The 23,372-nt window shown below is 47.1% G+C and overlaps 1 protein-coding gene across 1 annotated transcript in view; it reads right to left on the minus strand.

The window, feature by feature from the left end:
- Window positions 1-947: 947 nt before the first annotated feature.
- The window catches only part of LOC311122186 (AT-rich interactive domain-containing protein 4B-like), a gene marked incomplete at its 3' end in the record, with an annotated part of 157,428 nt that continues 135,003 nt past the window's right edge, over window positions 948-23,372 (minus strand). Inside the window, exons 17-20 of the mRNA XM_084196581.1 lie at window positions 14,490-14,699; window positions 5,273-5,357; window positions 4,960-5,131; window positions 948-2,266 (exon numbers count right to left, since the gene is read on the minus strand). Coding sequence (XP_084052707.1) covers window positions 948-2,266; window positions 4,960-5,131; window positions 5,273-5,357; window positions 14,490-14,699 — 1,786 coding nt within the window. The remainder of the gene's footprint in view (window positions 2,267-4,959; window positions 5,132-5,272; window positions 5,358-14,489; window positions 14,700-23,372) is intronic.

A 23,372-nucleotide genomic window follows, 5' to 3' on the forward strand; every position in this document is an offset into this window, starting at 1 on the left:
AATATACTTTTTTACTGTAATCGGTTAGGATTTTTTGTTTGTTTGTATTTTACCCCCTTTTTCGATCTTGTCTCATCGCTGCAACTCCCCAACGGGCTCGGTAGGCGAAGGTCAAGTCATGCGTCCTCTGAAACATGACCCGCCAAACCACGCTTCTTAACACCCGCCCACTTAACCCAGAAGCCGCACCAACGCGTCGGAGGAAACACCGTTCGCCTGATGACCGAGATCAGTTGAACAGTTTTTTGCTAGAGTGCGATGAGCCAGGTAAAGCCCCCCCGGCCAAACCCTCCCCTAACCCGGCCAAACCCTCCCCTAACCCGGCCAAACCCTCCCCTAACCCGGCCAAACCCTCCCCTAACCCGGCCAAGCCCTCCCCTAACCCGGCCAAACCCTCCCCTAACCCGGCCAAACCCTCCCCTATCCCGGCCAAACCCTCCCCTAACCCGGCCAAACCCTCCCCTAACCCGGCCAAACCCTCCCCTAACCCGGCCAAACCCTCCCCTAACCCGGCCAAACCCTCCCCTAACCCGGACGACGCTGGACCAATTGTGCGCCGCCCTATGGGACTCCCGATCACGGCCGGTTGTGATACAGCCCGGGATCGAACCAGGGTCTGTAGTGACGCCTCAAGCACTGAGATGCAGTGCCTCAGACCGCTGCGCCACTCAGGAGCCCGGTTAGGACTTGCTTAATTGAATGTAGTATCCTGTGTTTTTTAAGCATTTGTCTAAATGTAACTGTGCATTCTGCATAATTCAGTCTCGTCAACTGCAAGCATGAATGAAATAAATCAAATAAAACAAGAAAATCAATACTTTCTGCAGGCACTGTATACACAAATACACATTTTGGTGGGAGAGGCTGGAGCAGTGGGCAGCTACCAGTGTAGTGCCCGGTGAACAGGTTAAGTGCCTCGCTCAAGGGCACAACGGCAGGTGACGTATCTAGGACACTGGCCCCGCTTCTCCGACCGCTAGGCAACCCTTACCTGGTGGTAGATCCTGGTCCTGCTGTTCCCCTCCCAGACTCTCCACCTCCACCGTACTGCCGTCTGTCTCACTGCGACCCCCGCCGCCGCCTTCCTCTGCCAGGGGGTTGGGGTGCCCCAGAGCCAGGGGATCAGAGGAGGGCGTTGTACCCAGAGCAGGGGTTACAGAGAGGGGAGGACAGGAGGGCTGAGTCCGGTTAGAGCCAGTTCCAGACCCCTGCTCCATGGTCCCACTACCACTACCCCCCATGGAGGGGGACTCTGGGGTGGTGGGGGGGGTGTTGAGGACTGAGTTCGATCCGCTGGAGGGGAACTCCTCCTGTTCACTCCTCCTCTTCTCCTGCTCCTGGTTCTCCTCTGAGGGGTCATGGTCCTCCGTCTCCAGGCCTCCTCCTCCTGCCTCGTCTCCCTCCCCCCTGCTCTCCCTCTCCTCCAGGCCTGATGAGGAGGACTGGGCCGGTCCAGGGGGAGGAGGGGAGTTAGCAGCCTCTGTGTCTGAGTCAGAGAACAGCTCCTTCAGGGTCTTCTTGGGCCACTGGGCCTGAATAGTGGACCACACATCCTTCTGGCCCTTGGATCGACTGCCACCTGTCGGTCTCTCTCTCTCCCTCTCCCTCTCCTCCGAGCTGCTGGCTGCCATCTTAGCTCTCTTCTCAGGGATCTCCCAGAATCCCGCAGGGCGGGCGCCGCCACCCTTGGCCGCCTTGTCCTTCATGCCGTTGTACTTCTTGGAGGGGGAAGGTTTGGGACGGGAGCTGGGTCGGTCTCCGTCTCGGTCGGCCTGGTGGGGCTCAGTGGGAGGGGCACCTCCATCGTCTGAGCTGCTGCTAGAGGAACCACCTCCTCTGTCCTCCCCCCCTGCTCTCTCCTGGGTCCTCCTGGTGGAGCCTCCCGGCAGCCAGTCTGCGCTCCTGGTGCTCCTGGTTGGGAGCTTGGTTTTGGACGGGGGTCCTTTATGGGTCTGTTGCTCCCCTGCCGCTCCCTCCGACTTCCTCTTCCTGGAGGCGGAGCTACCTGGCCCTTCCCTCTCAGCCTCAAACTCTGGTTGGCTACGCCGCTTCCCAGCCTCCGGGGTCTCGACGCTGATTAGTTCTTGGCTCTTCCCTGTGACCAATGGTGGTTTGGGGTCATCGGAAGGGGCGGTACCCTCCCAGCGGTCTGAGGCGTGAAGGGGTTTGGGGGGACCCCCCTTTCTGAGACCCCCTGGACCTGGATGGTCATCTTCGTCCTCACGCCCACCATCCTGATCAGACTCGTCTGTTGAACTCTCTGAGGCTGAAGGAAGCAAAGAAAAACAACATCTATTTTAGTACCTCGACAATGATTTTTGGCACCACAAACTTCCACTACAATGGCTTAGGCAACACAACAGCACTACCAATCAATGTAGAATAGTGATATGGAGTGAAATACAATCCTAATCTATTGAAGAGTCAATAAACTCAAACTACCGAAACTAAAAAAGTAAATTGTTAAACACTCAAAAGGCAAACTCTTGGCCTTAAAATTCGCTAACTTGTGCAAGAATCAAAGTAATGAAACTAAATGTGATTTGAATGACATATCCTGTTAGAGTTCACCACGACACTACACCACAGTACACAGGTAGTCCCTACTCTATCTGGCTGTGGACAGTGAGGGGAAAAAAGTATTTGATCCCCTGCTGATTTTGTACGTTTGCCCACTGAAAAATAAATGATCAGTCTATAATTTTTATGGTAGGTTTATTTGAACAGTGAGAGACAGAAAAACAACAAAAGAATCCAGAAGAACGCATGTCAAAAATGTTATAAATTGATTTGCATTTTAATGAGGGAAATAAGTATTTGACCCCCTCTCAATCAGAAAGATTTCTGGCTCCCAGGTGTCTTTTATACAGGTAACGAGCTGAGATTAGGAGCACACTCTTAAAGGGAGTGCTCCTAATCTCAGCTTGTTACCTGTATAAAAGACACCTGTCCACAGAAGCAATCAATCAATCAGATTCCAAACTCTCCACCATGGCCAAGACCAAAGAGCTCTCCAAGGATGTCAGGGACAAGATTGTAGACCTACACAAGGCTGGAATGGGCTACAAGACCATCGCCAAGCAGCTTGGTGAGAAGGTGACAACAGTTGGTGCGATTATTCGCAAATGGAAGAAACACCAAATAACTGTCAATCTCCCTCGGCCTGGGGCTCCATGCAAGATCTCACCTCATGGAGTTGCAATGATCATGAGAACGGTGAGGAATCAGCCCAGAACTACACGGGAGGATCTTGTCAATGATCTCAAGGCAGCTGGGACCATAGTCACCAAGAAAACAATTGGTAACACACTACGCCGTGAAGGCCTGAAATCCTGCAGCGCCCGCAAGGTCCCCCTGCTCAAGAAAGAACATATACATGCCCGTCTGAAGTTTGCCAATGAACATCTGAATGATTCAGAGGAGAACTGGGTGAAAGTGTTGTGGTCAGATGAGACCAAAATCGAGCTCTTTGGCATCAACTCAACTCGCCGTGTTTGGAGGAGGAGGAATGCTGCCTATGACCCCAAGAACACCATCCCCACCATCAAACATGGAGGTGGAAACATTATGCTTTGGGGGTGTTTTTCTGCTAAGGGGACAGGACAACTTCACCGCATCAAAGGGACGATGGACGGGGCCATGTACCGTCAAATCTTGGGTGAGAATCTCCTTCCCTCAGCCAGGGCATTGAAAATGGGTCGTGGATGGGTATTCCAGCATGACAATGACCCAAAACACACGGCCAAGGCAACAAAGGAGTGGCTCAAGAAGAAGCACATTAAGGTCCTGGAGTGGCCTAGCCAGTCTCCAGACCATAATCCCATAGAAAATCTGTGGAGGGAGCTGAAGGTTCGAGTTGCCAAACGTCAGCCTCGAAACCTTAATGACTTGGAGAAGATCTGCAAAGAGGAGTGGGACAAAATCCCTCCTGAGATGTGTGCAAACCTGGTGGCCAACCACAAGAAACGTCTGACCTCTGTGATTACCAACAAGGGTTTTGCCACCAAGTACTAAGTCATGTTTTGCAGAGGGGTCAAATACTTATTTCCCTCATTAAAATGCAAATCAATTTATAACATTTTTGACATGTGTTTTTCTGGATTTTGTTGTTGTTATTCTGCCTCTCACTGTTCAAATAAACCTACCATTAAAATTATAGACTGATCAAGTCTTTGTCAGTGGGCAAACATACAAAATCAGCAGGGGATCAAATACTTTTTTCCCCTCACTGTATCTAACAGTATACAGGTAGTCTCTACTGTTAGATACCACCTGTATACTGTTAGATACTACCTGTATACTGTTAGATACCACCTGTATACTGTTAGATACCACCTGTATACTGTTAGATACCACCTGTATACTGTTAGATACCACCTGTATACTGTTAGATACTACCTGTATACTGTTAGATACTACCTGTATACTGTTAAATACTACCTGTATACTGTTAAATACTACCTGTATACTGTTAGATACTACCTGTATACTGTTAGATACCACCTGTATACTGTTAGATACCACCTGTATACGGTTAGATACCACCTGTATACGGTTAGATACCACCTGTATACGGTTAGATACCACCTGTATACGGTTAGATACCACCTGTATACTGTTAGATACCACCTGTATACTGTTAGATACCACCTGTATACTGTTAGATACTACCTGTATACTGTTAGATACCACCTGTATACTGTTAAATACTACCTGTATACTGTTAGATACCACCTGTATACTGTTAGATACCACCTGTATACTGTTAGATACCACCTGTATACTGTTAGATACTACCTGTATACTGTTAGATACCACCTGTATACTGTTAGATACCACCTGTATACTGTTAGATACATAGCCAGGTAGAGTAGTGACTACCTGGCAGGCCATTGAGGATAGAAGGGATTTCACTAGACTTGACTGGAGACTGCAGAGTCAGAGTCCTTTGGTTCTCACCGTCCTCCATCTTGGAGAAGACATGGCGCTCATGGGCTGAGCAGGGGCCGGAGCCAGAGCAGGGGCCGGGGGGTTTGGAGGAGGGGCGGGGGACACGCAGTCTGTTGGGGGACGGACTCCCCAGGTCCTCGTTCAGTCGTTCCAGGCGGTTGTGCTCTCTCTCCACTTTGTTCTGGGAGGGGAGGAACACCATGTTTAGGCCTCCAGAGTGTTGTGGTAACCTCATGTCATCTTCATAGACACAAACAACTGTATATTCATTCGAAATATATGCAAAATATAATAAAAAAATAAAACATTTTATTTCTCCTACCTTTATTTTCTTGCGGTGCTTAATCTTCTGAACATTCTTATTGGCCGGACGTACGATCTTGTCAGCTTTGACCCACTCATCATATCTAAATGGGAGAGACGGAGACAGAGAGTCAATCACAGGTCAAAGGTCAGTGATAAAGCCTACGTCACAAATGGTACCCTATTCCCTATGTAGTGCACTACTTTAGACCAGAGAATGGCACCCTATTCCCTATGTTGTGCACTACTTTAGACCAGAGCACTGTGGGATTCCCTATTGGTCCTGGTCTAAAGTAGTGCACTATAGGGAATAGGGTGCCATTCTCTGGTCTAAAGTAGTGCACTATATAGGGAATAGGGTGCCATTCTCTGGTCTAAAGTAGTGCACTATATAGGGAATAGGGTGCCATTCTCTGGTCTAAAGTAGTGCACTATATAGGGAATAGGGTGCCATTCTCTGGTCTAAAGTAGTGCACTATATAGGGAATAGGGTGCCATTCTCTGGTCTAAAGTAGTGCACTACATAGGGAATAGGGTGCCATTCTCTGGTCTAAAGTAGTGCACTATATAGGGAATAGGGTGCCATTCTCTGGTCTAAAGTAGTGCACTATAGGGAATAGGGTGCCATTCTCTGGTCTAAAGTAGTGCACTATATAGGGAATAGGGTGCCATTCTCTGGTCTAAAGTAGTGCACTATATAGGGAATAGGGTGCCATTCTCTGGTCTAAAGTAGTGCACTATATAGGGAATAGGGTGCCATTCTCTGGTCTAAAGTAGTGCACTATATAGGGAATAGGGTGCCATTCTCTGGTCTAAAGTAGTGCACTATATAGGGAATAGGGTGCCATTCTCTGGTCTAAAGTAGTGCACTATAGGGAATAGGGTGCCATTCTCTGGTCTAAAGTAGTGCACTATATAGGGAATAGGGTGCCATTCTCTGGTCTAAAGTAGTGCACTATAGGGAATAGGGTGCCATTTGGGACGCAAGCTAAGAGTTTGATCATATTCTCTCTCAGACAGCCAGCCACCCCTCTATCGTCGGTCTGACCCCAACTTTACTCAACATGACTTTCTAACCACAAGGATCAAGAAAGATCTCACAGAAAGATCTCACAGAAAGATCTCACAGAAAGATCTCACAGAAAGAGACAACATTATATTGTGGAATAAGACAACCTTAATCAAGATAAATCAACATTATTATATGGATAAGACAACCTTAACATACAGCACCAGTCCAAAAGTTTGGACACATCTACTCATTCAAGGGTTTTTCTTTATTTTTACTATTTTCTATATTGTAGAATAATAGTGAAGACATCAAAACTATGAAATAACACATGTGTAATCATGTATTAACCAAAAAAGTGTTAAACAAATCAAAATATATTTTATATTTGAGATTCTTCAAAGTGATGACAAAGATGACAGCTTTGCACACTCTTGGCATTCTCTCAACCAGCTTCACCTGGAATGCTTTATCAACAGTCTTGAAGGAGTTCCCACATATGCTGAGCACTTGTTGGCTGCTTTTCCTTCACTCTGCGGTCCGACTCATCCCAAACCATCTCAATTTGGTTGAGGTCGGGGGATTGTGGAGGCCAGGTCATCTGATGCAGCACTCCATCTCTCTCCTTCTTGGTAAAATAGCCCTTACACAGCCTGGAGGTGTGTTGGGTCATTGTCCTGTTGAAAAACAAATTATAGTCCCACTAAGCCCAAACCAGATGGGATGGCGTATCGCTGCAGAATGCTGTTGTAGCCATGCTGGGTCACTTTGGATCTTCCGTTCCTGTGGCGGTCCTCATGAGAGCCAGTTTCATCATAGCGATTGATGGTTTATGCGACTGCACTTGAAGAAACTTTCAAAGTTCTTCACATTGACTGACATTCATGTCTTAAAGTAATGATGGACTGTCGTTTCTCTTTGATTATTTGAGCTGTTCTTGCCATAATATGGACTTGGTCTTTTACCAAATAGGGCTATCTTCTGTATACCCCCCCTACCTTGTCACAACACAACTGATTGGCTCAAACGCATTAAGAAAGAAAGAAATTCCACAAATTAACTTTTAAGAAGGCACACCTGTTAATTGAAATGCATTCCAGGTGACCGGCTCATGAAGCTGGTTGAGAGAATGCCAAGAGTGTGCAAAGCTGTCATCAAGGCAAAGGGTGGCTATTTTGAAGAATCTCAAATATATTTTGATTTGTTTAACACCTTTTTTGGTTACTACATGATTCCATATATGTTATTTCATAGTTTTGATGTCTTCACTATTATTATACAATGTAGAAAATAGTAAAAATTAAGAAAAACTCTTGAATGAGTTGGTGTGTCCAAACTTTTGACTGGTATTGTATATATCACATACAGTGGGGGAAAAAATTATTTAGTCAGCCACCAATTGTGCAAGTTCTCCCACTTAAAAAGATGAGAGTGGCCTGTAATTTTCATCATAGGTACACGTCAACTGTGACAGACAAATTGAGGAAAAAAAATCCTGAAAATCACATTGTAGGATTTTTAATGAATTTATTTGCAAATTATGGTGGAAAATAAGTATTTGGTCACCTACAAACAATCAAGATTTCTGGCTCTCACAGACCTGTAACTTCTTCTTTAAGAGGCTCCTCTGTCCTCCACTCGATACCTGTATTAATGGCACCTGTTTGAACATGTTATCAGTATAAAAGACACCTGTCCACATCCTCAAACAGTCACACTCCAAACTCCACTATGGCCAAGACCAAAGAGCTGTCAAAGGACACCAGAAACAAAATTGTAGACCTGCACCAGGCTGGGAAGACTGAATCTGCAATAGGTAAGCAGCTTGGTTTGAAGAAATCAACTGTGGGAGCAATTATTAGGAAATGGAAGACATACAAGATCACTGATAATCTCCCTCGATCTGGGGCTCCACGCAAGATCTCACCACGTGGGGTCAAAATGATCACAAGAACGGTGAGCAAAAATCCCAGAACCACACGGGGGGACCTAGTGAATGACCTGCAGAGAGCTGGGACCAAAATAACAAAGCCTACCATCAGTAACACACTACGCCGCCAGGGACTCAAATCCTGCAGTGCCAGACGTGTCCCCCTGCTTAAGCCAGTACATGTCCAGGCCCGTCTGAAGTTTGCTAGAGTGCATTTGGATGATCCAGAAGAGGATTGGGAGAATGTCATATGGTCAGATGAAACCAAAATAGAACATTTTGGTAAAAACTCAACTCGTCGTGTTTGGAGGACAAAGAATGCTGAGTTGCATCCAAAGAACACCATACCTACTGTGAAGCATGGGGGTGGAAACATCATGCTTTGGGGCTGTTTTTCTGCAAAGGGACCAGGACGACTGATCCGTGTAAAGGAAAGAATGAATGGGGCCATGTATCGTGAGATTTTGAGTGAAAACCTCCTTCCATCAGCAAGGGCATTGAAGATGAAATGTGGCTGGGTCTTTCAGCATGACAATGATCCCAAACACACCGCCCGGGCAACGAAGGAGTGGCTTCGTAAGAAGCATTTCAAGGTCCTGGAGTGGCCTAGCCAGTCTCCAGATCTCAACCCCATAGAAAATCTTTGGAGGGAGTTGAAAGTCCGTGTTGCCCAGCGACAGACCCAAAACATCACTGCTCTAGAGGAGATCTGCATGGAGGAATGGGCCAAAATACCAGCAACAGTGTGTGAAAACCTTGTGAAGACTTACAGAAAACGTTTGACCTGTGTCATTGCCAACAAAGGGTATATAACAAATTATTGAGAAACTTTTGTTATTGACCAAATACTTATTTTCCACCATAATTTGCAAATAAATTCATTAAAAATCCTACAATGTGATTTTCTGGATTTTTTTTCACTCATTTTGTCTGTCATAGTTGACGTGTACCTATGATGAAAATTACAGGCCTCTCTCATCTTCTTAAGTGGGAGAACTTGCACAATTGGTGGCTGACTTCATACTTATTTTCCCCACTGTATTATGGAATAAGACAACCTTAACATATATCAACATTATATTATGGATAAGACAACCTTAATTAAGATAAAAATCTACATTATGATAATATCAACAACCACAGAAATGAATTACAGAAAGTTAAAAAGGTAAACCACGTTAACCAAGTTAACCACCAAAAGGTCTACTTGGATCTACAGAAAGTTAACCACCCAAAGGTCTACTTGGATCTACAGAAAGTTAACCACCCAAAGGTCTACTTGGATCTACAGAAAGTTAACCACCCAAACGTCTACTTGGATGTACAGAAAGTTAACCACCCAAAGGTCTACTTGGATCTACAGAAAGTTAACCACCAAAAGGTGTACTTGGATCTACAGAAAGTTAACCACCAAAAGGTCTACTTGGATCTACAGAAAGTTAACCACCCAAAGGGCTACTTGGATCTACAGAAAGTTAACCACCAAAAGGTCTACTTGGATCTACAGAAAGTTAACCACCAAAAGGTCTACTTGGATCTACAGAAAGTTAACCACCAAAATGTCTACTTGGATCTACAGAAAGTTAACCACCAAAAGTTATACTTGGATCTACAGAAAGTTAACCACCCAAAGGTCTACTTGGATCTACAGAAAGTTAACCACCCAAAGGTCTACTTGGATCTACAGAAAGTTAACCACCCAAAGGTCTACTTGGATCTACAGAAAGTTAACCACCCAAAGGTCTACATGGATCTACAGAAAGTTAACCACCCAAAGGTCTACTTGGATCTACAGAAAGTTAACCACCAAAAGGTCTACTTGGATCTACAGAAAGTTAACCACCCAAACGTCTACTTGGATGTACAGAAAGTTAACCACCCAAAGGTCTACTTGGATCTACAGAAAGTTAACCACCAAAAGGTGTACTTGGATCTACAGAAAGTTAACCACCAAAAGGTCTACTTGGATCTACAGAAAGTTAACCACCCAAAGGGCTACTTGGATCTACAGAAAGTTAACCACCAAAAGGTCTACTTGGATCTACAGAAAGTTAACCACCAAAAGGTCTACTTGGATCTACAGAAAGTTAACCACCAAAATGTCTACTTGGATCTACAGAAAGTTAACCACCAAAAGTTATACTTGGATCTACAGAAAGTTAACCACCCAAAGGTCTACTTGGATCTACAGAAAGTTAACCACCCAAAGGTCTACTTGGATCTACAGAAAGTTAACCACCCAAAGGTCTACTTGGATCTACAGAAAGTTAACCACCCAAAGGTCTACTTGGATCTACAGAAAGTTAACCACCCAAAGGTCTACTTGGATCTACAGAAAGTTAACCACCAAAAGGTCTACTTGGATCTACAGAAAGTTAACCACCCAAAGGTCTACTTGGATCTACAGAAAGTTAACCACCAAAGGGTCTACTTGGATCTACAGAAAGTTAACCACCAAAAGGTCTAATTGGATCTACAGAAAGTTAACCACCAAATTGTCTACTTGGATCTACAGAAAGTTAACCACCAAAAGGTCTACTTGGATCTACAGAAAGTTAACCACCAAAAGGTCTACTTGGATCTACAGAAAGTTAACCACCCAAATGTCTACTTGGATCTACAGAAAGTTAACTACCCTAAGGTCTACTTGGATCTACAGAAAGTTAACTACCCAAATGTCTACTTGGATCTACAGAAAGTTAACCACCCAAAGGTCTACTTGGATCTACAGAAAGTTAACCACCCAAAGGTCTACTTGGATCTACAGAAAGTTAACCACCCAAAGGTCTACTTGGATCTAAAGAAAGGAATGAAAGTCTTCCAACGTCACAACACAAGAGAGAAATTCCTCTGATCAACCACTTATGGAATTCAACCACAAAACAACAGTAAGACAATGACATCCCTACATTGGACTCCCTGTGAAAAGCTCTTCTCTATTGCGTCTGTCTCATGATACCAACTCCACTTCTACATAGTAACACCGTATTACCCTGTCTCTGGTCCAGGGGGGGAGGGGGGAGAGAGGTAGAGGTGAGTCTAGCAGCATTTTATAACCACATTCACACTATAGGGACCACCCCAACCGTACCCTTTATAACCACACTATAGGGACCACCCCAACCGTACCCTTTATAACCACACTATAGGGACCACCCCAACCGTACCCTTTATAACCACACTATAGGGACCACCCCAACCGTACCCTATATAACCACACTATAGGGACCACCCCAACCGTACCCTTTATAACCCCACTATAGGGACCACCCCAACCGTACCCTTTATAACCACACTATAGGGACCACCCCAACCGTACCCTTTATAACCACACTATAGGGACCACCCCAACCGTACCCTTTATAACCACACTATAGGGACCACCCCAACCGTACCCTTTATAACCACACTATAGGGACCACCCCAACCGTACCCTTTATAACCACACTATAGGGACCATCCCAACCGTACCCTTTATAACCACACTATAGGGACCCCCCAACCGTACCCTTTATAACCACACTATAGGGACCATGCCAACCGTACCCTTTATAACCACACTATAGGGACCATCCCAACCGTACCCTTTATAACCACACTATAGGGACCACCCCAACCGTACCCTTTATAACCACACTATAGGGACCATCCCAATCGTACCCTTTATAACCACATTAACACTATAGGGACCATCCCAACCGTACCCTTTATAACCACACTATAGGGACCATCCCAACCGTACCCTTTATAACCACACTATAGGGACCATCCCAACCGTACCCTTTATAACCACACTATAGGGACCACCCCAACCGTACCCTTTATAACCACACTATAGGGACCACCCCAACCGTACCCTTTATAACCACACTATAGGGACCACCCCAACCGTACCCTTTATAACCACACTATAGGGACCACCCCAACCGTACCCTAATTATCCACACTATAGGGACCACCCCAACCGTACCCTTTATAACCACACTATAGGGACCATCCCAACCGTACCCTTTATAACCACACTATAGGGACCACCCCAACCGTACCCTTTATAACCACACTATAGGGACCATCCCAACCGTACCCTTTATAACCACACTATAGGGACCACCCCAACCGTACCCTTTATAACCACACTATAGGGACCACCCCAACCGTACCCTTTATAACCACACTATAGGGACCACCCCAACCGTACCCTTTATAACCACACTATAGGGACCACCCCAACCGTACCCTTTATAACCACACTATAGGGACCACCCCAACCGTACCCTTTATAACCACACTATAGGGACCACCCCAACCGTACCCTTTATAACCACACTATAGGGACCATCCCAACCGTACCCTTTATAACCACACTATAGGGACCACCCCAACCGTACCCTTTATAACCACACTATAGGGACCATCCCAACCGTACCCTTTATAACCACACTATAGGGACCACCCCAACCGTACCCTTTATAACCACACTATAGGGACCACCCCAACCGTACCCTTTATAACCACACTATAGGGACCACCCCAACCGTACCCTTTATAACCACACTATAGGGACCACCCCAACCGTACCCTTTATAACCACACTATAGGGACCACCCCAACCGTACCCTTTATAACCACACTATAGGGACCACCCCAACCGTACCCTTTATAACCACACTATAGGGACCACCCCAACCGTACCCTTTATAACCACACTATAGGGACCACCCCAACCGTACCCTTTATAACCACACTATAGGGACCACCCCAACCGTACCCTATATAACCACACTATAGGGACCACCCCAACCGTACCCTTTATAACCACACTATAGGGACCACCCCAACCGTACCCTTTATAACCACACTATAGGGACCACCCCAACCGTACCCATTATAACCACACTATAGGGACCATCCCAACCGTACCCTTTATAACCACACTATAGGGACCACCCCAACCGTACCCTTTATAACCACACTATAGGGACCATCCCAACCGTACCCTTTATAACCACACTATAGGGACCACCCCAACCGTACCCTTTATAACCACACTATAGGGACCACCCCAACCGTACCCTTTATAACCACACTATAGGGACCATCCCAACCGTACCCTTTATAACCACACTATAGGGACCACCCCAACCGTACCCTTTATAACCACACTATAGGGACCACCCCAACCGTACCCTTTATAACCACACTATAGGGACCACCCCAACCGTACCCTTTATAACCACACTATAGGGACCACCCCAACCGTACCCTTTATAACCCCACTATAGGGACCATCCCAACCGTACCCTTTATAACCACACTATAGGGACCACCCCAACCGTACCCTTTATAACCCCACTATAGGGACCACCCCAACCGTACCCTTTATAACCACACTATAGAGGGACCACCCCAACCGTACCCTTTATAACCACACTATAGGGACCACCCCAACCGTACCCTTTATAACCACACTATAGGGACCACCCCAACCGTACCCTTTATAACCACACTATAGGGACCACCCCAACCGTACCTTGCTGCCTCACATTGTCCTTTCCAGTATGGTGGATGTGTAACCAGGCCAGCTCAGTTTCTCAGCTTGGCCTGGGTAGGTTTGGCCCTACATTGTGAATGAGGATTAAATGGCCTTTCAGAGTGGCTTAGCGCTACATAAAATAGCTCTATTCTTCAATGAGAAGGCTCTGTGAAAGAGCTTCATTTATGGTCAAACTCAGCGCGTCTCTAGACTACTGAGACAGACAGTGGGGGGGGGTGGGGACAAGACAGACGGACGGGGAGACAAACTGTCAGTCAACACTTTATAAATGTCAACAAATCAAAGTTATTACTGATTGCCCTAATTCTCAATTTTAACCACTAGATGGCCACAGTGCAATGACGATTAATTAGTCCTGACACAGAGGGACCATTCTATTAGCTACAGAGGATGGTAAGATATAACCATTAATATATAAATATAATATATGTGAGATTATATCATAATAAACAGAGAGGGAGGGATATCCATGTTGTTGCTATAGGGATCTCCCTTTATATTTACAGCCAAGGCTGGGTCTATTTGAGGAGGGTGAATAATTTAGCTTTAATACTACTTGTGGTTAGGAAGGTGATAGGTCATTTACCCAGAGGGCTGTGTGTCCTGCTAACCTTACCTGACGTTCCAGCCACACCTCTCCACTAATATATATTAATATCTAGAAAACTAGTAGTGGTCAGGTGAAAGATATATTGAGGTGATAGGTCATTTACCCAGAGGGCTGTGTGTCCTGCTAATCTTACCTGACGTTCCAGCCACAGTAGTGAACCAGGTAGAGTACCTCTCCCCCCTCCACGTCAGCCTCTTTCACAGTGGCCTGGTACGTCTTCAGGCTGCGACCGCGCCCATACCTCACCTGCACCTTCATCCCCGGGGGGTAACACTCAAATTCCTCCCCTTCCTCCCCCAGATCCTCATCACCACCATCGCCCTCCTGACTGCAGCTCTCATCCCTGAAATCAATGAAACACAGTTCAGCTTCCTGTTCACTTCCTGGTCTTAGGCTTCCCATAATGCACCACAACCCCACAACCCCACACCCACCCAAAACCCACTCTCTCACTACCTGGCACTAGGTAGACCAACCCCACCCTTGGCCTATGTCAACCGCCAACCTCCAAGCCACTACTATTAAATAACCCCCCTAGCCTCCACAACCTCCAAGCCACTACTATTAAATAACCCCCCTAGCCCCCAAGCCACTACTATTAAATAACCCCCCCTAGTCTCCCCAACCTCCAAACCACTACAATTAAATAACCCCCCCTAGCCTCCCCAACCTCAAAGCCACTACTATTAAATAACCTCCCTAGCCTCCAAGCCACTACTATTAAATAACCCCCCCTAGCCTCCCCAACCTCCAAGCCACTACTATTAAATACCCCCCCTAGCCCCCAAGCCACTACTATTAAATAACCCCCCCTAGTCTCCCCAACCTCCAAGCCACTACTATTAAATAACCCCCCCTAGCCTCCCCAACCACCAAACCACTACTATTAAATAACCCCACCTAGCCTCCCCAACCTCAAAGCCACTACTATTAAATTACCCCCCTAGCCTCCCCAACCTCCAAACCACTACTATTAAATAACCCCCCCTAGCCTCCCCAACCTCCAAACCACTACTATTAAATAACCCCCCAGCCTCCCCAACCTCCAAACCACTACTATTAAATAACCCCCCCTAGCCTCCCCAACCTCCAAACCACTACTATTAAATACCCCCCTAGCCTCCAAGCCACTATTATTAAATAACCCCCCTAGCCTCCAAGCCACTACTATTAAATAACCCCCCTAGCCTCCCCAACCTCCAAGCCACTACTATTAAATAACCCCCCTAGCCTCCCCAACCTCCAAGCCACTACTATTAAATAACCCCCCCTAGCCTCCCCAACCTCCAAGCAACTACTATTAAATAACCCCCCTAGCCTCCCCAACCTCCAAGCCACTACTATTAAATAACCCCCCTAGCCTCCCCAACCTCCAAGCCACTACTATTAAATAACCCCCCCTAGCCTCCCCAACCTCCAAGCCACTACTATTAAATAACCCCCCTAGCCTCCCCAACCTCAAAGCCACTACTATTAAATAACCCCCCTAGCCTCCCCAACCTCAAAGCCACTACTATTAAATAACCCCCCTAGCCTCCACAACCTCAAAGCCACTACTATTAAATAACCCCCCTAGCCTCCCCAACCTCAAAGCCACTACTATTAAATAACCCCCCTAGCCCCAAAGCCACTACTATTAAATAACCCCCCTAGCCTCCACAACCTCCAAGCCACTACTATTAAATAACCCCCCCTAGCCTCCCCAACCTCCAAGCCACTACTATTAAATAACCCCCCTAGCCTCCAAGCCACTACTATTAAATAACCCCCCTAGCCTCCCCAACCTCCAAACCACTACTATTAAATAACCCCCCCTAGCCTCCCCAACCTCCAAACCACTACTATTAAATAACCCCCCCTAGCCCCCCCAACCTCCAAACCACTACTATTACATACCCCCCTAGCCTCCAAGCCACTATTATTAAATAACCCCCCTAGCCTCCAAGCCACTACTATTAAATAACCCCCCTAGCCTCCACAACCTCCAAGCCACTACTATTAAATAACCCCCCCTAGCCTCCCCAACCTCCAAGCCACTACTATTAAATAACCCCCCCTAGCCTCCCCAACCACCAAACCACTACTATTAAATAACCCCACCTAGCCTCCCCAACCTCAAAGCCACTACTATTAAATTACCCCCCTAGCCTCCCCAACCTCCAAACCACTACAATTAAATAACCCCCCCTAGCCTCCCCAACCTCAAAGCCACTACTATTAAATAACCCCCTAGCCTCCAAGCCACTACTATTAAATAACCCCCCTAGCCTCCCCAACCTCCAAACCACTACTATTAAATAACCCCCCCTAGCCTCCCCAACCTCCAAACCACTACTATTAAATACCCCCCTAGCCTCCAAGCCACTATTATTAAATAACCCCCCTAGCCTCCAAGCCACTACTATTAAATAACCCCCCTAGCCTCCCCAACCTCCAAGCCACTACTATTAAATAACCCCCCCTAGCCTCCCCAACCACCAAACCACTACTATTAAATAACCCCACCTAGCCTCCCCAACCTCAAAGCCACTACTATTAAATTACCCCCCTAGCCTCCCCAACCTCCAAACCACTACAATTAAATAACCCCCCCTAGCCTCCCCAACCTCAAAGCCACTACTATTAAATAACCCCCCTAGCCTCCAAGCCACTACTATTAAATAACCCCCCTAGCCTCCCCAACCTCCAAACCACTACTATTAAATAACCACCCCTAGCCTCCCCAACCTCCAAACCACTACTATTAAATACCCCCCTAGCCTCCAAGCCACTATTATTAAATAACCCCCCTAGCCTCCAAGCCACTACTATTAAATAACCCCCCTAGCCTCCACAACCTCCAAGCCACTACTATTAAATAACCCCCCCTAGCCTCCCCAACCTCCAAGCCACTACTATTAAATAACCCCCCATAGCCTCCCCAACCACCAAACCACTACTATTAAATAACCCCCCTAGCCTCCCCAACCTCCAAGCCACTACTATTAAATAACCCCCCCTAGCCTCCCCAACCACCAAACCACTACTATTAAATAACCCCACCTAGCCTCCCCAACCTCAAAGCCACTACTATTAAATAACCCCCCTAGCCTCAAAGCCACTACTATTAAATTACCCCCCTAGCCTCCCCAACCTCCAAACCACTACAATTAAATAACCCACCCTAGCCTCCCCAACCTCAAAGCCACTACTATTAAATAACCCCCCTAGCCTCCAAGCCACTACTATTAAATAACCCCCCTAGCCTCCCCAACCTCCAAACCACTACTATTAAATAACCCCCCCTAGCCTCCCCAACCTCCAAACCACTACTATTAAATACCCCTCTAGCCTCCAAGACACTATTATTAAATAACCCCCCTAGCCTCCAAGCCACTACTATTAAATAACCCCCCTAGCCTCCCCAACCTCCAAGCCACTACTATTAAATAACCCCCCTAGCCTTCAAGCCACTACTATTAAATACCCCCCCTAGCCTCCCCAACCTCCAAGCCACTACTATTAAATAACCCCCCCTAGCCCCCCCAACCTCCAAGCCACTACTATTAAATAATCCCCCTAGCCTCCAAGCCACTACTATTAAATAACCCCCCCCCAACCTCCCCAACCTCCAAGCCACTACTATTAAATAACCCCCCCTAGCCTCCCCAACCTCCAAGCCACTACTATTAAATAACCCCCCCTAGCCTCCCCAACCTCCAAGCCACTACTATTAAATAACCCCCCTAGCCTCCAAACCACTACTATTAAATAACCCCCCCTAGCCTCCCCAACCTCCAAGCCACTACTATTAAATAACCCCCCTAGCCTCCAAGCCACTACTATTAAATAACCCCCCTAGCCTCCCCAACCGCCAAACCACTACTATTAAATAACCCCCCTAGCCTCCCCAACCACCAAACCACTACTATTAAATACCCCTCTAGCCTCCAAGACACTATTATTAAATAACCCCCCTAGCCTCCAAGCCACTACTATTAAATAACCCCCCTAGCCTCCCCAACCTCCAAGCCACTACTATTAAATAACCCCCCTAGCCTCCAAACCACTACTATTAAATAACCCCCCTAGCCTCCGAGCCAATACTATTCAATAACCCCCCTAGCCTCCCCAACCTCCAAAGCACTACTATTAAATAACCCCCCCTAGCCTCCCCAACCTCCAAGCCATTACTATTAAATAACCCCCCTAGCCTCCCCAACCTCCAAGCCACTACTATTAAATAACCCCCCAGCCTCCCCAACCTCCAAGCCACTACTATTAAATAACCCCCCTAGTCTCCAAGCCACTACTATTAAATAACCCCCCTAGCCTCCCCAACATCCAAGCCACTACTATTAAATAACCCCCCCTAGCCTCCCCAACCACCAAACCACTACTATTAAATAACCCCACCTAGCCTCCCCAACCTCAAAGCCACTACTATTAAATTACCCACCTAGCCTCCCCAACCTCCAAACCACTACAATTAAATAACCCCCCCTAGCCTCCCCAACCTCAAAGCCACTACTATTAAATAACCCCCCTAGCCTCCAAGCCACTACTATTAAATAACCCCCCTAGCCTCCCCAACCTCCAAACCACTACTATTAAATAACCCCCCCTAGCCTCCCCAACCTCCAAGCCACTACTATTAAATAACCCCCCTAGCCTCCCCAACCTCCAAGCCACTACTATTAAATAACCCCCCCTAGTCTCCCCAACCTCCAAGCCACTACTATTAAATAACCCCCCTAGTCTCCCCAACCTCCAAGACACTACTATTAAATAACCCCCCTAGCCTCCAAGCCACTACTATTAAATAACCCCCCTAGCCTCCCCAACCTCCAAGCCACTACTATTAAATAATCCCCCTAGCCTCCCCAACCTCCAAACCACTACTATTAAATAACCCCCCTAGCCTCCCCAACCTCCAAACCACTACTATTAAATAACCCCCCCTAGCCTCCCCAAACTCCAAGCCACTACTATTAAATAACCCCCCTAGCCTCCAAGCCACTACTATTAAATAACCCCCCTAGCCTCCCCAACCTCCAAACCACTACTATTAAATAACCCCCCTAGCCTCCCCAACCTCCAAGCCACTACTATTAAATAACCCCCCTAGCCTCCAAGCCACTACTATTAAATAACCCCCCTAGCCTCCCCAACCTCCAAGCCACTACTATTAAATAACCCCCCTAGCCTCCAAGCCACTACTATTAAATAACCCCCCTAGCCTCCCCAACCTCCAAGCCACTACTATTAAATAACCCCCCTAGCCTCCCCAACCTCCAAGCCACTACTATTAAATAACCCCCCTAGCCTCCCCAACCTCCAAGCCACTACTATTAAATAACCCCCCTCGCCTCCAAGCCACTACTATTAAATAACCCCCCTAGTCTCCCCAACCTCCAAGCCACTACTATTAAATAACCCCGTTAGCCTCCAAGCCACTACTATTAAATAACCCCCCTAGCCTCCGAGCCAATACTATTCAATAACCCCCCTAGCCTCCCCAACCTCCAAAGCACTACTATTAAATAACCCCCCCTAGCCTCCCCAACCTCCAAGCCATTACTATTAAATAACCCCCCTAGCCTCCCCAACCTCCAAGCCACTACTATTAAATAACCCCCCAGCCTCCCCAACCTCCAAGCCACTACTATTAAATAACCCCCCTAGTCTCCAAGCCACTACTATTAAATAACCCCCCTAGCCTCCCCAACATCCAAGCCACTACTATTAAATAACCCCCCCTAGCCTCCAAGCCACTACTATTAAATAACCCCCCCTAGCCTCCAAGCCACTACTATTAAACAACCCCCCCAACCTCCAAACCACTACTATTAAATAACCCCCCTAGCCTCCAAGCACCTACTATTAAATAACCCCCCCCCAGCCTCCTAACCTCCAAGCCACTACTATTAAAAAAAAAAACCTAGTCTCCCCAACCTCCAAGCCAATACTATTAAATAACCCCCCTAGCCTCCAAGCCACTACTATTAAAGAACCCTCCTAGCTTCCCCAACCTCCAAGCCACTACTATTAAATAACCCCCCATAGTCTCCCCAACCTCCAAGCCACTACTATTAAATAACCCTCCTAGCCTCCAAGCCACTACTATTAAATAACCCCCCCTAGCCTCCCCAACCTCCAAGCCACTACTATTAAATAACCCCCCTAGTCTCCCCAACCTCCAAGCCACTACTATTAAATAACCCCCCCTAGTCTCCCCAACCTCCAAGCCACTACTATTAAATAACCCCCCCTAGCCTCCCCAACCTCCAAGCCACTACTATTAAATAACCCCCCTAGCCTCCCCAACCTCCAAGCCACTACTATTAAATAACCCCCCCCTAGTCTCCCCAACCTCCAAGCCACTACTATTAAATAACCCCCCTAGTCTCCCCAACCTCCAAGACACTACTATTAAATAACCCCCCTAGCCTCCAAGCCACTACTATTAAATAACCCCCCTAGCCTCCCCAACCTCCAAGCCACTACTATTAAATAATCCCCCTAGCCTCCCCAACCTCCAAACCACTACTATTAAATAACCCCCCTAGCCTCCCCAACCTCCAAACCACTACTATTAAATAACCCCCCCTAGCCTCCCCAAACTCCAAGCCACTACTATTAAATAACCCCCCTAGCCTCCAAGCCACTACTATTAAATAACCCCCCTAGCCTCCCCAACCTCCAAACCACTACTATTAAATAACCCCCCTAGCCTCCCCAACCTCCAAGCCACTACTATTAAATAACCCCCCTAGCCTCCAAGCCACTACTATTAAATAACCCCCCTAGCCTCCCCAACCTCCAAGCCACTACTATTAAATAACCCCCCTAGCCTCCAAGCCACTACTATTAAATAACCCCCCTAGCCTCCCCAACCTCCAAGCCACTACTATTAAATAACCCCCCTAGCCTCCCCAACCTCCAAGCCACTACTATTAAATAACCCCCCTAGCCTCCCAAACCTCCAAGCCACTACTATTAAATAACCCCCCTCGCCTCCAAGCCACTACTATTAAATAACCCCCCTAGCCTCCCCAACCTCCAAACCACTACTATTAAATAACCCCCCCTAGCCTCCCCAAACTCCAAGCCACTACTATTAAATAACCCCCCTAGCCTCCAAGCCACTACTATTAAATAACCCCCCTAGCCTCCCCAACCTCCAAACCACTACTATTAAATAACCCCCCTAGCCTCCCCAACCTCCAAGCCACTACTATTAAATAACCCCCCTAGCCTCCAAGCCACTACTATTAAATAACCCCCCTAGCCTCCCCAACCTCCAAGCCACTACTATTAAATAACCCCCCTAGCCTCCAAGCCACTACTATTAAATAACCCCCCTAGCCTCCCCAACCTCCAAGCCACTACTATTAAATAACCCCCCTAGCCTCCCAAACCTCCAAGCCACTACTATTAAATAACCCCCCTCGCCTCCAAGCCACTACTATTAAATAACCCCCCTAGTCTCCCCAACCTCCAAGCCACTACTATTAAATAACCCCGCTAGCCTCCAAGCCACTACTATTAAATAACCCCCCTAGCCTCCGAGCCAATACTATTCAATAACCCCCCTAGCCTCCCCAACCTCCAAAGCACTACTATTAAATAACCCCCCCTAGCCTCCCCAACCTCCAAGCCATTACTATTAAATAACCCCCCTAGCCTCCCCAACCTCCAAGCCACTACTATTAAATAACCCCCCAGCCTCCCCAACCTCCAAGCCACTACTATTAAATAACCCCCCTAGTCTCCAAGCCACTACTATTAAATAACCCCCCTAGCCTCCCCAACATCCAAGCCACTACTATTAAATAACCCCCCTAGCCTCCAAGCCACTACTATTAAATAACCCCCCTTAGCCTCCAAGCCACTACTATTAAACAACCCCCCCAACCTCCAAACCACTACTATTAAATAACCCCCCTAGCCTCCCCAACCTCCAAACCACTACTATTAAATAACCCCCCTAGCCTCCAAGCACCTACTATTAAATAACCCCCCCCCAGCCTCCTAACCTCCAAGCCACTACTATTTAAAAAAAAAACCTAGTCTCCCCAACCTCCAAGCCAATACTATTAAATAACCCCCCTAGCCTCCAAGCCACTACTATTAAATAACCCCCCTAGCTTCCCCAACCTCCAAGCCACTACTATTAAATAACCCCCCATAGTCTCCCCAACCTCCAAGCCACTACTATTAAATAACCCCCCTAGCCTCCCCAACCTCCAAACCACTACTATTAAATAACCCCCCTAGCCTCCAAGCACCTACTATTAAATAACCCCCCCCCCTAGCCTCCCAACCTCCAAGCCACTACTATTAAATAACCCCCCCTAGTCTCCCCAACCTCCAAGCCAATACTATTAAATAACCCCCCTAGCCTCCAAGCCACTACTATTAAATAACCCCCCTAGCTTCCCCAACCTCCAAGCCACTACTATTAAATAACCCCCCTAGCCTCCCCAACCTCCAAGCCACTACTATTAAATAACCCCCCTAGCCTCCCCAACCTCCAAACCACTACTATTAAATAACCCCCCTAACCTCAAAGCCACTACTATTAAATAACCCCCCTAGCCTCCCCAACCTCCAAGCCACTACTATTAAATAACCCCCCTAGCCTCCAAGCCACTACTATTAAATAACCCCCCTAGCCTCCCCAACCTCCAAGCCACTACTATTAAATAACCCCCCTAGCCTCCAAGCCACTACTATTAAATAACCCCCCTAGCCTCCCCAACCTCCAAGCCACTACTATTAAATAACCCCCCTAGCCTCCCCAACCTCCAAACCACTACTATTAAATAACCCCCCTAACCTCAAAGCCACTACTATTAAATAACCCCCCTAGCCTCTCCAACCTCCAAGCCACTACTATTAAATAACCCCCCAGCCTCCCCAACCTCCAAGCCACTACTATTAAATAACCCCCCTAGCCTCCCCAACCTCCAAACCACTACTATTAAATAACCCCCCTAGCCTCCCCAACCTCCAAGCCACTACTATTAAATAA

This window comes from Coregonus lavaretus (assembly GCF_964263955.1).
Source record: "Coregonus lavaretus genome assembly, contig: HAP1_SCAFFOLD_879, whole genome shotgun sequence".
Lineage (NCBI taxonomy): Eukaryota > Metazoa > Chordata > Actinopteri > Salmoniformes > Salmonidae > Coregonus > Coregonus lavaretus.